Genomic DNA, 13,944 nt, shown 5'->3' on the forward strand with positions numbered 1-13,944 from the left:
GCTGCCCCGTGGCGTAAGGCAGATCAGCTGTTTGTTTGTTTTGGTCCGCCAAATAAAGGATCTCCGGTGACCAAGCAGACTACGAGTAGGTGGGTGGTCGAGGCCATCTCACTAGCCTACGAGTCCTCTGGCCTCCCGTCTCCTATGGGGGTCAGAGCGCACTCGACCAGGAGTATGGCGGCCTCCAAAGTTTTCAACTTGGGTGTGGCCTTGCAGGACATTTGTGCTGCGGCGGGCTGGTCCTCTCCGCACACTTTTGTCCGCTTTTATAACCTAGACCTGGCATCCACCCCAGATTCCCAAGTTCTCTCTTCGTGATGTGCTCATGAGATACACACACAGGCAGGGACTTGGTAGTATGGCGCAGTGGGTATTCTCGTTCCCAAAGCGATTCTCGATGCAGCTCGAGTTCCCGAAGGGGAACGTCTCTGGGTTATGTATGTAACCATGGTTCCCCGAGGGAATGAGACGCTGCGTCTCTTTGCCATACTCCCTGCATGCGCTACTTCACTGAAGCTGACTTGCACTCTGCCAGATGCGCTTTTATACTTCCTGGTGCTTACGTCACCCCCCTCGTGACGTCTCGCTGCTCCATTGGGCTGATTGTACACGTGCTTCAGAACGTGGTTACGCAGGGGCGTACCCAAAGCGATTCTCGACGCAGCGTCTCGTTTCCTCAGGGAACCATGGTTACATACGTAACCCATAGACGTTCTTTTTAGCAACATCACATGACCCCTTTAATAAAATTATGCATTTTAACATGAGACAAGTGTAATAAAATCAGCTAGAAACCTTTCGGTCATACTTTATTTTATTTTTATTTTATTTTTAAATTCTCGCTATATTAACAAACCTTTAACTATGACTTTTGCCTCAATAAACTCCTATTCTGCTTCTTATTAATAGTTAGTAAAGGTTGTTAAGTTTGGGTATTGAGTAGCATTAGGGATGTAGAGAATGGTCAAGCAGAATATGTGCTTTATAAATACTGCTAATATGTTAATAATAGGCATGCTAATAAGCCACTAGTTAATTGGTACCTATACTGAAGTGTTACCAAACTTTCTTTGCAAAGTTGAGTTCAACTCATGTCACGTAAACTTGTATCAATTTATGCAGAACAATGTCAGAAAGAGACTGTTTGACCATTAAAAACAAACTGTACATTTCAGCTTCAAAAATCTCTCTCTTTCAACCCTCTACATTGCGAGTAAATCACTCGCATATGCGACTAAATCTTCACTCTGGGCGACTAAATGATGTCTAATATTAGCCAATGGCTAATAAATTCTTAGATTTTACTCGCCAGTGTGTGAGCTGGAGGTTAAGTATAAGTTTAGCACAGATATATTTTCATTCGCCAAACACTCTGACTGAGCACTTCAGAGTTTCACTCTCCGTCAAGCAATCAGTCCTATTTTTCAGTTCATCTGAATGGATGCACAGGTGTTTTTGTATTTGGCGTACCATAAACTGTAACGTGAAGGTACACGACTCACCGTCGCTTTGCCGACTCACTCGCGCAAAGTGAGAGAGAGAGCGAGCGAAAGAGTCTTACATAACATGCAGAATTGACGCGCTACGTGTAAACGATATTCTTTGTTGTATTTTCCTGTCAAAATAGCGGAGTTCCTTAGGAATTCTTCAGCTTTTAAGAACTGCTGGGTTTTCCGGTAGTGGGCGGAACTAATGCGCAAACGACCATCTCATTGGCTGGTGCTCACCTATTATCGTCCCTGTATTGATTTCAGCAAATCAGTTCGAGCGAACGCACACAACCTGATTAATATTCATGAATCCAGCAGCTGGTTAATCCTTGGTGCGTGCTATATATATATATATATATATATATATATTTGTAAGATGGCAAGCTTTATATATATTTATATTATATATATAAATCTAGTGCATGTTTACATAGAAAAACAATGGCAAATTAGCGCAATGGAATGCAAAAACACATTCTGTGTGAACGCCCCTTAAGAAACACACTTACAGTGAGTACGGAAAGTATTCAGACCCCCTTCAATTTTTCACTCTTTGTTATATTGCAGCCATTTGCTAAAATCATTTAAGTTGGATATCCCTGTGCTTGGCCGCATTCATCTTTCCCTCGATTGAAAGCAGTCGTCCTGTCCCTGCAGCTGAAAAACACCCCCACGGCATGATGCTGCCACCACCATGCTTCACTTTTGGGACTGTATTGGACAGGTGATGAGGAGTGCCTGGTTTTCTCCACACATACTGCTTAGAATTAAGGCCAAAAAGTTCTGTCTTGGTCTCATCAGACCAGAGAATTTTATTTCTCACCATCTTGGAGTCCTTATGTGGGCTTTCATGTGTCTTGCACTGAGTAGAGGCTTCCGTCGGGCCACTCTGCCCTAAAGCCCCGACTGGTGGGGGGCTGCAGTGATGGTTGACTTTCTACAATTTTCTCCCATCTCCCGACTGCATCTTTGGAGCTCAGCCACAGTGATCTTTGTGTTCTTCTTTACCTCTCTCACCAAGGTTCTTCTCCCCCGATAGCTCAGTTTGGTCGGACGGCCAGCTCTAGGAAGGGTTTTGGTCGTCCCAAACGTCTTCCATTTGAGGATTATGGAGGCCACTGTGCTCTTAGGAACCTTAAGTGCAGCAGAAATTTTTTTGTAACCTTGGCCAGATCTGTGCCTTGCCACAATTCTGTCTCTGAGCTCTTCAGGCAGTTCCTTTGACCTCATGATTCTCATTTGCTCTGACATGCACTGTGAGCTGTAAGGTCTTATATAGACAGGTGTGTGGCTTTCCTAATCAAGTCCAATCAGTATAATCAAACACAGCTGGACTCAAATGAAGGTGTAGAACCATCTCAAGGATGATCAGAAGAAATGGACAGCACCTGAGTTAAATATATGAGTGTCACAGCAAAGGGTCTGAATACTTAGGACCATGTGATATTTCAGTTTTTCTTTTTTAATAAATCTGCAAAAATGTCAACAATTCTGTGTTTTTCTGTCAATATGGGGTGCTGTGTGTACATTAATGAGGTAAAAAAATTTACTTAAATGATTTTAGCAAATGGCTGCAATATAACAAAGAGTGAAAAATTGAAGGGGGTCTGAATACTTTCCGTACCCACTGTATGTATTCAAAGCCAAACAAGACCAATACATCTGTTGAATGCAGCAGACACCATATCACTGTATATACACAGAAATATTCAGTTTGGTGTATCCTGAGGACATGATGGGAACTGAGCATGGTTTAGGCCAGAGGGAGGAAATCAAAGCAGCATGGGCCCAAAAACGCTGAATCAGGCAACGTTTCCAGGGTACTCAACATCTCTTTAATGAGGTAATGTATAGCGTGGTCATATATCTCCTTAGGCTCCTGTACTCTCTGCCCATGCTAGAGATCTATGCTGTCTCAGCAGCATGCAGACAGCCAGGGGAATGGCAGACGTCCACTGTATGGAAGGAGATCGATGGGTCTCCTTCATCCATAAATACTGGTGCATCTCAGGGCAAATAAAGATGAACCTCTGTTAAATATATTACTGCTCTCCGACAGGATCTTGGGGACAGGTTTGTTGGGTCAATTTTCAATGGTTTGTGGAACAAGGCTTGAACCTTTGCCATTAATTTGCTGCAAACTTGTGGTTAATCTGTGGCAAATTTGTGCCAATGTTTGCCAGAGGTCGAATTGTCACACTTTTGTGTATAGGATAGGAATGGACAGAGATGCTTTTTAGTATGCCGACTACATTGATATGCCAGTACGTTACTGGGTCTCATTCACTAATAATTTTGTGGATTATTTAGTATTCGTCTGCACAGGAAAACTTGCATACATATTGCAGCCTAATTAACCATATGCATGCAAGTACATGAATTTGTTCTCAACTTCGTTCTAATGATAATGAATTTGGAGTATTCCAAATGTATCTGATGTTATAATTTACACTATAATTGATATAAAACATGGCCAAACCATCTCAATATAAGGGCTTTTTCATTACTTTTATCACAGCAACCTGCCAAATATGTTGTCTTCAAACTAGTTCAAATACAATAAACACCTTTATACAGACCTCTGTACATAAATGTATCTGCATTGTTATATAGAGAAACTGTGCAACCTGAGCTATAATGCTTACGATACACCTGCTATACATCATCCACTGGAATGCCACTCTCTTGTGAATGCGAGTACAAAACTAGAGATTACAGTTTGTAAAGTTTTAAATAAGGATATTTTTCTTACAAAAACGCATCAGTTCACTTCAGAAGGCCTTTATTAATCCCCCGGAACCATGCGGAGCACTTTTTATCATGGATGGACACACTTTTTTGGGCTTCAAAATCTCAACCCCCCAGTCACTGCCATTATAAAGCTTGGAAAAGACAGGACATTTTTAATATAACTCCAATTGTATTAATCTGATAAAGGAAAGTTATATACACCTAGGATGGCTTGAGGATGAGTAAATCATGGGGTAATATTCATTTTTGGGTGAACTATCCCTTTAAACATGATTTCTACACTGCACCTGTCACATTTTCTACTCTTTTTACTGGTGAACAACCATGTGAAAAATATACCTGACAAATTTAACTCAATGACAGAGCCATTTTATGCCATTTGTGGAGCCCTTTAAACTGAACATTTATGTCCCCTACTCATTGGAATTTTACTTAAAGGCTATCTGTTCGTTGAATACACTTACTGACTTTGTAAATAGTGACAGAGGAAAACTGGACATCATACACTACATGACTGAGGATTGCACACTACCAGATTTTCGAGTTGTTCCGATTACAATAAACTCACACACAAATGTGTGCCTTGTTGCTAGGAGACACGTGACAAATGAAAACAACGTGTGTTCTAAATTCGGCTGAAAACTTCAAACATGTTTGACATCCTGAAGTCTGAAGCTAAAAATTATGGTTGGAGTATGTGACCATTGTACACTGTGCGATTTTCTATGAAATCTGTCAGCTCAAATCTGCAGACTGGATCTGACTTTCAGCAACTAGTGTCAACTTCTCCAGACAGTAAATCGGGCACAAATCGGGGCAAAAAACGTGTAGTGTATTCCCAGCTTAAGATGGCAGAAAACTCTAGACTACTTCACAGGGTACTTGCGGTCGATTGGAATGCACCTACTATCTTTATGAGTAAGCCATTGAATCAATCACTGAACCGATTTGTTCATAAACACAGACTCATTCTGGAATTGAAAGAACAGTACTGTTTTACAAGGTTGATGTGTTGTTTGGAACTTTTTCACTGACTGAGCAAAAATACACAAAATAACAGAAATGTAAGTTCCGTCATGACAACTCTTGAAGGGATTGGCATAGCAATGTACATGACAGTATTAATGTGTTTGGTCTTGGCGGAACAGATCTGCAACACTGCTGCTGCTGCTGCTGCTGCGGCAGAGCAAGTACCGAGACTTGCTACTGCCAATACATCCACAACATGCTGCTGTGAGCATGTAAGAAATACTGCTGCTGCACATATAACATATATAAAATAACCCCATATAGCATACATGAATCACCCCATAGCAGATCTATACAGGTGGAGCTGGGGAAGGTGGAGGGTTTCTGAAGCGCACTGCAACTGCTACAGCACGCACTAGCCAAGTATTTGAATGTTGAGCAGCAAGCTGCTGATACAAAAAGAACCAATCAGCTGTGTCATATGATAATGATGTCATTATGTCAGATTGAGTTTGACCTATTGGACTGTGCCATCTAGAGTTTCATGCCAGAACACTCGATTTACTCACTATTAACTTTGTTGCACCACTGTATAAAAGCAGATGTATAAAACACACTCTCTGAATCATGCTGCTGTTCTGAATGTCTTGTTTGTGTGATGTTGCCTAAGTACATTATTGTACACAGCTATGATGAAAATGTCTACATATTATGATATATTCTGATCAAAGAGTCACATGTCCACTCAACAGCACCATAAAAGAAGCATTTAAGTAAATCCATAAAAAGTGGACTTGCCTGTGCTGGCCTGCAGCGAGGTGAGCTCGATCAATGCCACTTCGTAGAACATCTTCTCCGCCTGAATAAACTGCAGAGCTTTCCCATCTGATTTTATACGGGTGAAGGACTAGACATGCTTGTCACCAGGAATAGTCTCTTGTTATGATCGCACACATCGCCCAATTACTCAAGCTCAGTGAAATCCTGATTTGTTCAGCTGCTAGCATCACAAAAGACAATATAAAACACCGGTGTCCACTGAACCTTTAATGTATCGCCTAAACAGACAAACATAAAATCACTATTCTAGCTCAAGGCCTGTGTGATATTTTGATTGGTTGGTGTCACGTTCTCTTTTTAGCTCTGTAGAAAGACACAAAGCTTGTGGCTGTTCTATAAATAGTGACTAAAAAGTTTGTTCAGTGTTTTCAAAGGCATGCCATTACAATGTCAGTGTAAGAAGATAATATTTGCTCTTAGCAAGTGTCATTACAAAAACCTGACCAGCAAGGAAAAAGTTCTTAAAATAGCCATGAATGACCTAGATAAAGGCAGGATTTGTTATTTGTATGGGCAGGAACTTGCTGATGTTTCTATTTTGGTATCATAAAGTACAGCTGGACCTCTTGTTAGAATGTGAAACGTGACAAATATGCTTTAGCTACTAATTTTATTAAACAAACAAACAAACAAAAAGTCAAAAAATGATGGTTATATCTGCTACCATTAGGTTTGGGGTCAGTTACATTTATTTATTTATTTATGAAATAAATGAATACTTATATAAAGAATGAATGCATTAAATATATCAAAAGTGACAGTAAAGACATTCATAATGTTACAAAAGATTCCTATTTCAAATAAACGCTGTCCTTCTGGATTTTCTATTTTTCAAAGAATCCTGAACATTTTTTACCATGATTTCCACAAATATTAAGTATGCTCAAAAAAAAAAAAAAAAAAGCCAACATTAACTCCTTAACTGTCACCCCCCATTTTTTTAAAAATAGGCATGAAAGTACACTATCCAAACTTAAATTATTGTAATTTATGAACACTTTGGAATACAGACCTAAGGTTGGTCTCTTTTTAAAGACGAAAATCAGCAGATTATTGCAAAAGTGGAATGTTTTCAAAAAATTAAAGTATCAATTTACTATAAAGAAAATGCACTATAATAATTTTATTTTATATATAATAAATATTTTACATAACAGGTTTTACTCTAAAATGACACTTGACACCGCCCACTAAGGGGGAGGAGACCGCCAAAAGATTTCACAGTACCATTTCTATGGTAACGCAATGTCCGATTTCAAAATGGTTTTCACAGGATGAATCTTGGGCTTCTAAGCTTTCAAATGATGATTACTAAAAGATTTGATAGAGAAAAAGGACAACAAAAAAAGAGCGCCAAGCATCCCACAGGTGGGACGGTGACAGTTCATTTTCAACATTAATAATATGAAATGTTTGTTGAGCATCTTAGAATGATTTCTGAAGGATCATGTGACACTGAAGACTAAAGTAATGATGCTGAAAATTCAGCTTTGCATCACAGGAATAAATTACATTTAAAAATATATCAAAATAGAAAACAGTCATTTTAAAGCATAATAATATTTCAGAATATTACAGATTTTACTGTATTTTTGCAGCCTTGGTGAGCATAAGAGACTTCTTGCAAAAACAAGAAAAAAAAAAGTCTTACCGACCCCAAACTTTTGAACCATAGTGAACTGTACATGTCCTAACAATTTTGTAATACAATATGATTTTTTCCCCCCATTTTTTAATTCTTTTATGTGCTTTTATGTTATGTAGATTGTCATTTTTTCAGTAGCTTGCTTTGTTTGATCTAATGTGCATCTCATTGTAGGCAGTGCTCAGTTACAGTCTGATGTCCCTCTTAAAATGATCTTTTCCACGAATGAGCAGCATATCCCCAGGTGTCCCAAGCATATTTTTAGATCCCAGCTGGCTGAGGAACATCTGAATTTGCTGACTAACAGCATGGGGATCAGTTTGAAAGTGATAAATCTATTTGTGGTGCATGTGATGCTAACCGCTGAATTAGCAGTGGAGGAGAGACCAGGAACAAATGTATTCTGTATTGATTTTGTAATCATTTTTGCTGTTCATTTAACATTGCTTTCTGCTCCATCCGCTTAAAAGCCTGTGTCCCAATGCTTCATATTTTAGAAATACTGCATAATATACAGTATATTCAGTCAGTGCCAATCATTGAGATACTATTATAGTTGTTGTTATTATTATTATTTTTTTTAATTAGTTAATAATTAATAAATGTTGCCTTGGCAACTAGCATGAAATAATACAAGTCAGGTTTTTATATATTTATTCTATTCTATTTCATTTTATTTCTTTTTATTATTATTATTTTATTTTTTTATTTTTTAACATATCATTTATGGTATACGTTCTAGTTTAACTTTAATAATCCTGTGGTAAGCATTGTATATGTAGATTCAATTGAGTTTTATATTTGAAATGCAATATTATATATTAAATACCCTTTCTGAGCTTTTTTTTTTCTCTATAGAAGAAAAATCTTCTTTCTGTGATTTTTAGTGAATATAGTGAATATATCAATATTTTTAGTGAATATATAAATATTTTATTATCTAACACATTGACACATATTTGATTTTGGCTGAAGCGTCCAAATATATATATATATATTTTGCATTCCCTGTATACAGTATGACTAAATTATATTCACCTCCCAATAGTGAATATTGACCTATTGTGCGTACCGTTGTGGCTCCCGCTGTTGGCAGGGGATAATCGCTACATTTGGGGTAAAAAAGACAGAATTATGTATTGTGCCAAGAAGGTTGCACTGTCTGTTCGTTCACACAGGTACGAAACTGACTGGTAGCTGCCTTTAGCGGAACCTTTACCGATTACCTCCACTGATCAGAGCATTCGCACGGTCGTCTGTGAGTGACGTCACCTCCCAACACAAACACGCCCCCTAGTATAGTCCCGCCCCCTCACATTGATTGGCAGCTTTCCATGCAGACATCGGAAATTCAAATGCAAAAGGAATTGCGATTCCATTTGAGTTTTGGCAGGTTACATGCGCGACGCAGCGAGAGTGAAAAAGCAGACTGGTAATTAATATTGCTATTTAAATATGACAGGCTCGTAACTCCTAAGACATGGGAAATACAGTTGCAAATGGACTTTGCTTTTTCATTTGAAATGTGGCAGTCACTGTGCGTTCGCGAAAATGCAAACGGTAATGCAGTATTTGCAATTGCATTTGGATTATGTCACAATTTATGCATCCACATATTGAAAACGCAATTGAAAATACAATTTGCAATTCCTTTTGAAAATTGTCCGGAATATCGTTCCATACTTGCCGGCTGCGAAGTGTCAATCACAGTATGATCACAGCTATTGTATCGACTTCCAGTCAGAAAATGAGTACAGGAAGAATGTTTTGTTCCTTTCATCTTCTTCTTAAGCAAAGAACTCAATCCATCTGACTTACATACATGTAATTAAAAAGATATGACAGCCTGTTGTCATAAAATATATGTTTTTAAGTGGGTTTTGAGAAATAACTGAGTTCACTGTTCTCTACAATGAGTGCTACGGAGAAAGAACATAAACTATATTTAGCAAGTTTGTAGCATCAAATCTTTCTATTTACAAAACCAAAAATGTGGGGTTAAGATGCATTTATTTATTTATTTTGAAATAATTTTTAAAAATACAGTAAAAACAGTAATATTACTACAATTTAACATAAATGTTTCCAATGTAATGCATTTTAAAATGTATTTTTATTTATTTAATTAAAAAAAAAAAAATCTTACTGACATTTTGTTAATTTGTATATCACTGATTTCAAATTTCTAAAGTGGACTGTGGTTGGTCACTTGGCATATCAATCAAATGCTCTTTTCCTGTGTATATATGTGATCGATTCTGCCAAAATAAGATGCAATGTGGAACAAAAAGTTATTCATAAAAAAAGAATTGCCATAGTAATTAAGTATATGGGTTTTCACCTTAGTTTATCATTCTTCCTTTTACTGATAAATAGGCTATGCATGAGCACTGGTCCACATTCTCCTAAAGGATAAGAGAAGGGCAGAACATTCAAGATAAAATCCTTGCTAACCTTTGATTTCACATCTTTCATTAATCCGGAGCTCCCCAAATCACCTATTCTGATGTCCCTTGTTGTGCACTGATAAAACAGAGTAATTTTTTGCATGTAATTAAATAGCTTATTCCATTAAAAGATCAAATCTACATCAGTTATTTCGGTTTTATGTAATTACACAGAGATCACCAAGTCCCACCACTATTTACCAGCATACTGGTTAAGATCAGCACAAATATGTTGAAATCAATTCACGTGTAATTGGATTTTAATTGGAAAAGAGGTCATGAATGATCTTGGTTAAATGGCTTAGGTCATGTAAATTACCCGTTTGAGCTGAAACTGCCAGCCTTGGACCCGTTTAAACTCTATGCTTTAGTAATTGAGAGGCCACGGGTTTAAGAGGGAATGTATGTCACGTAACACTAGCCTGGCTGTTAACGAGTGTCCATAGATGAATAATGACAGCGGCGCTCATGCTGGCTCTATGCAGGTTAATTAGCTGTGATGCTCTTTCAGCTGACATACGATAAGTGCCCACAAATCCTCTTAGGAAAAAGACCACACTCAAGAAGCTCCAGTTGAAAAGGCCCTGCGATAACACAACACAACGTCTTTGCACAAACAATATAACATATCAAACTGAAGTTTCACTACATGCATATTTGTGCAGATAAAAAAGATTTGTTATTTTATGTTCATTACACAATTTAGAGTGAGAGGCTGAGCTGATACTTTATCGAAAAGGATACAGTTCTTGTCATCAATGTAGAGTTCAGCGATCTGTATGGAGGAGAAAAAAAAGAGAGAATATTGTTAATTCAAACCTCAAGTGCTTCAAAGAATAAAAGAGAGAATTTCATTAAAACATGTCCAGGAGATATTTCTAGATAAAATACAAAAATAAAATAAAATAAAGGCTAAGCACATTTCCTCAATTTCTTATTATCATATTGATGTTTTGATGTTTTACTCATTATTCTGTGATGGTCATTTCATTCACGTTACTGTAATACTTAAAAAAAAATCCTGTATTATGATTGTAGAACACGGTAATTTAGAACATGTGCTTATATGTCATGGAAAAAATCTTAATGTTCCTAAAATTAAAATGGTCAATTATTAATTTTTTTTTAAAGCACAACATAATTGTATTTTTCTTCCTTATTTAGGCTGAAATATGACCTGGGCTGCGTTTCCCAAAAGCATCGTAAGCCTAAGTAGATCATAGATCCATTGCCACCAATTACGATACTTGATCATGTTTTTGACAGTGGTTGTTCACTCGGATTCACTCGAAAAGTAACATTCTAGTTCTTATAACTTTCTGTATTTCAAAATGCCTCAGATTAAATATTACAGTTAATGTTAGTGATAAATATTAGCAAATTCTAAATATGTCTTTTTTTGTAAGGTCAGAAGCAACTCCGTCTGGCCAATGTCATACCACACATTCCAGCACTCTTGTGTAAGAGCCACTGTTTATATTCTGCCTGGGACCCTTGTGAATTTTTACCCAGGATGAGTAAACAGGGCTGAGGGGTTTTATCTGACGGACTGTCATCGAATCGAGTCCATGATTAGACAAGAGAAGTGAGCACATAAGAGAAAAAAAAAACATTAGCTATAAGATAAACTGCCCTGATGCAAACACTGCTTTTCATGTAAACACATGATGGAAACCAAATGGTTATAGCTTGCAACACAACGATAAACACAAGATGCTTAAGACCACCTCAAGCACGTCTCCTGCTGTACACAGGAAAACAAGTGTGAACACACTCTTTGCATAGGAGAGTGTGTGTTTGCAGTGTCGGCTCATATGCTGTCATGAATGTTTCAGAATGCATCTGCCAGTGTAAAATATGCATTGACTGATGGCTAGTTTTAGGTTAGTGTGCCATCGAATCATTACAAAATACATGCATGAGCAAGAGAACGATTTTGCATGCAAACAAATGCATTATTTGTGCATTCTGTTCAATTCTATAGATTCTATTGATGTGCAAATGTAAAGCCCATTTAAATGGGTTCTATCCCACAATGCATCATGACAGAGCTCCATCCTGCAGGGCTCACCTGATGCAGGCAGTTGGGAAGCGAGTGGAAGCTCTGCACATGTGCGAGTCCCAGCAGGCAGCTCAAAAAGCAGTGCAGAGCAGCTTGGGAGTCTCCTTCCTGCTGGAGCTGCCTGCCCAGTTCAAACAAACCCTCGCGGCTCCCGTTCAGCATCCCGTGTTCGGGATGGCTCGCCAGAGAGACCTGCCGCGCGCGTTAACGTGCCAGACAACCGCTGCTGCACTCAAGTCTCCCCCCATCTGAGCTGCGGCACGGGCATGGAGAAACAGTCCGGAGGGATGGAGCGGAAAACACAGTATCGGTTGCTGCAACCTCAAAACAGGAACAGATTACCGCTTCTCCTCTCCCTCCTCCTACGGTCCGTAAGAGTCAAGGGCAGGAGGGTGCGTGGGAGGGAGAAGAGAGGGATTGTGGAGACTGTACCGCGCAGCGCCGCCCACGCAAAGAGCAGAGGAGGAAGTCAGGACTTGAGAGGATTTGTCGTTTGAGCGACGCTGCTCGCAGCCAATTGTGGTACAGCAGTAGAAGATGGTGGACTCTTTTGCCCGGTTTTAAAGGAAATTCAATTAGTCAAAATTTAATACAATGGCTCCTGACAATATATTGAAGTCTTACGAAGCAAAACAATCAGTGCAAGAAACTGACATTATTTACAACATTATTAACTGTAATCCATAGCCTCAGGCTAATGGGAAAGTCTGATTTTTTTCTTCTTCTGTGAACTGGTTCTTTCAGACAGTTGGTTTCAATTAACTAGTTCAAATAACCAATTTACCAGTTTGTTTACATAATAACATATAGTAAGCAGTTATTTTATTAAAGCACATAATAATGATGTGAAACATGGATGTTTAACATTTCTAAAGCATATAAAGTGAATAAACTAGTCTTAAACAACTCACCTTTTTACATTAACCATAAAAACTTTCATTTAACCACTTTATTAAATTGCTTGGTTCACTCATGCTCATATCTGCAGCTCATCGGTTCTTTGGTCTGAGTTCGAACTGTTTCCTCAGTTCGGTGTACTGTTGGAGGAACTGGAGCGCTGAATGAGATGGCAAAGTCCATCATACAATCATAATACGCCGGCACTATATTGGCTCATTTCGAGTCTCAAGCTCAAGCTGCAAACTGTTTGAGAATCGTAGTCTTGAGCACAAATGGAGAAAAACTAACTTCGAAGTTTTTAGAATTGCATGGAAAAACAGTATGTCCAGCTATAGACAGGCTCTAAAAGCTGCCAGGGCCTATGCCTATTAGATACTGTACCCACTAAATTACTAAAAGAGTTGTTACCTGTAGCAGAAGAACCACTTCTCAATATTATTAACTCGTCGTTGTCTTTAGGTCACGTCCAAAACCATTCAAGCTGCCGGTTACTAAGCCTCTTATTAAGAAACCACAACTAGATCCTAGTGAATTGGCAAATTACAGACCCATTTCAAATCTTACTTTTATGTCTAAAATTGTATTAAAAAGTTGTGTCTGCTCAATTGTGCTCCTTCCTGCAAAAAAATTATCTCTATGGGTCACAAGTAAAATATGGAGTGCCACAAGGATCTGTCCTAGGTCCTCTGCTATTTTAAATATACATGTTGCCCCTTGGTAATACTATTAGAAAATACGATTACCAAATTCACATTTGGCTCCCAAACTCTGGAATAGCCTTCCGGATAACGTTCGGGGTTCAGACACACTCTCTCTGTTTAAATCTAGATTAAAGACACA

The 13,944-nt window shown here is 38.3% G+C and overlaps 1 protein-coding gene across 2 annotated transcripts in view; it reads right to left on the minus strand.

Annotated features, from left to right (window-relative positions):
* Positions 1–12,694, minus strand: part of cunh14orf180 (chromosome unknown C14orf180 homolog) — a 34,324-nt gene extending 21,630 nt beyond the window's left edge. Inside the window, exons 1-3 of one of the 2 annotated variants that reach the window (XM_016475505.1) lie at positions 12,214–12,694; positions 10,887–10,917; positions 6,009–6,095 (exon numbers count right to left, since the gene is read on the minus strand). In XM_016475505.1, coding sequence (XP_016330991.1) covers positions 6,009–6,095; positions 10,887–10,917; positions 12,214–12,366 — 271 coding nt within the window. In that variant the 5' untranslated portion in view covers positions 12,367–12,694. The remainder of the gene's footprint in view (positions 1–6,008; positions 6,096–10,886; positions 10,918–12,213) is intronic. The other variant, XM_016475506.1, reaches the window with a different exon arrangement.
* Between the last annotated feature and the right edge of the window lie 1,250 nt (positions 12,695–13,944).

The sequence above is a fragment of the Sinocyclocheilus anshuiensis genome, unplaced genomic scaffold (assembly GCF_001515605.1).
Source record: "Sinocyclocheilus anshuiensis isolate Anshui unplaced genomic scaffold, SAMN03320099.WGS_v1.1 scaffold676, whole genome shotgun sequence".
NCBI lineage: Eukaryota > Metazoa > Chordata > Actinopteri > Cypriniformes > Cyprinidae > Sinocyclocheilus > Sinocyclocheilus anshuiensis.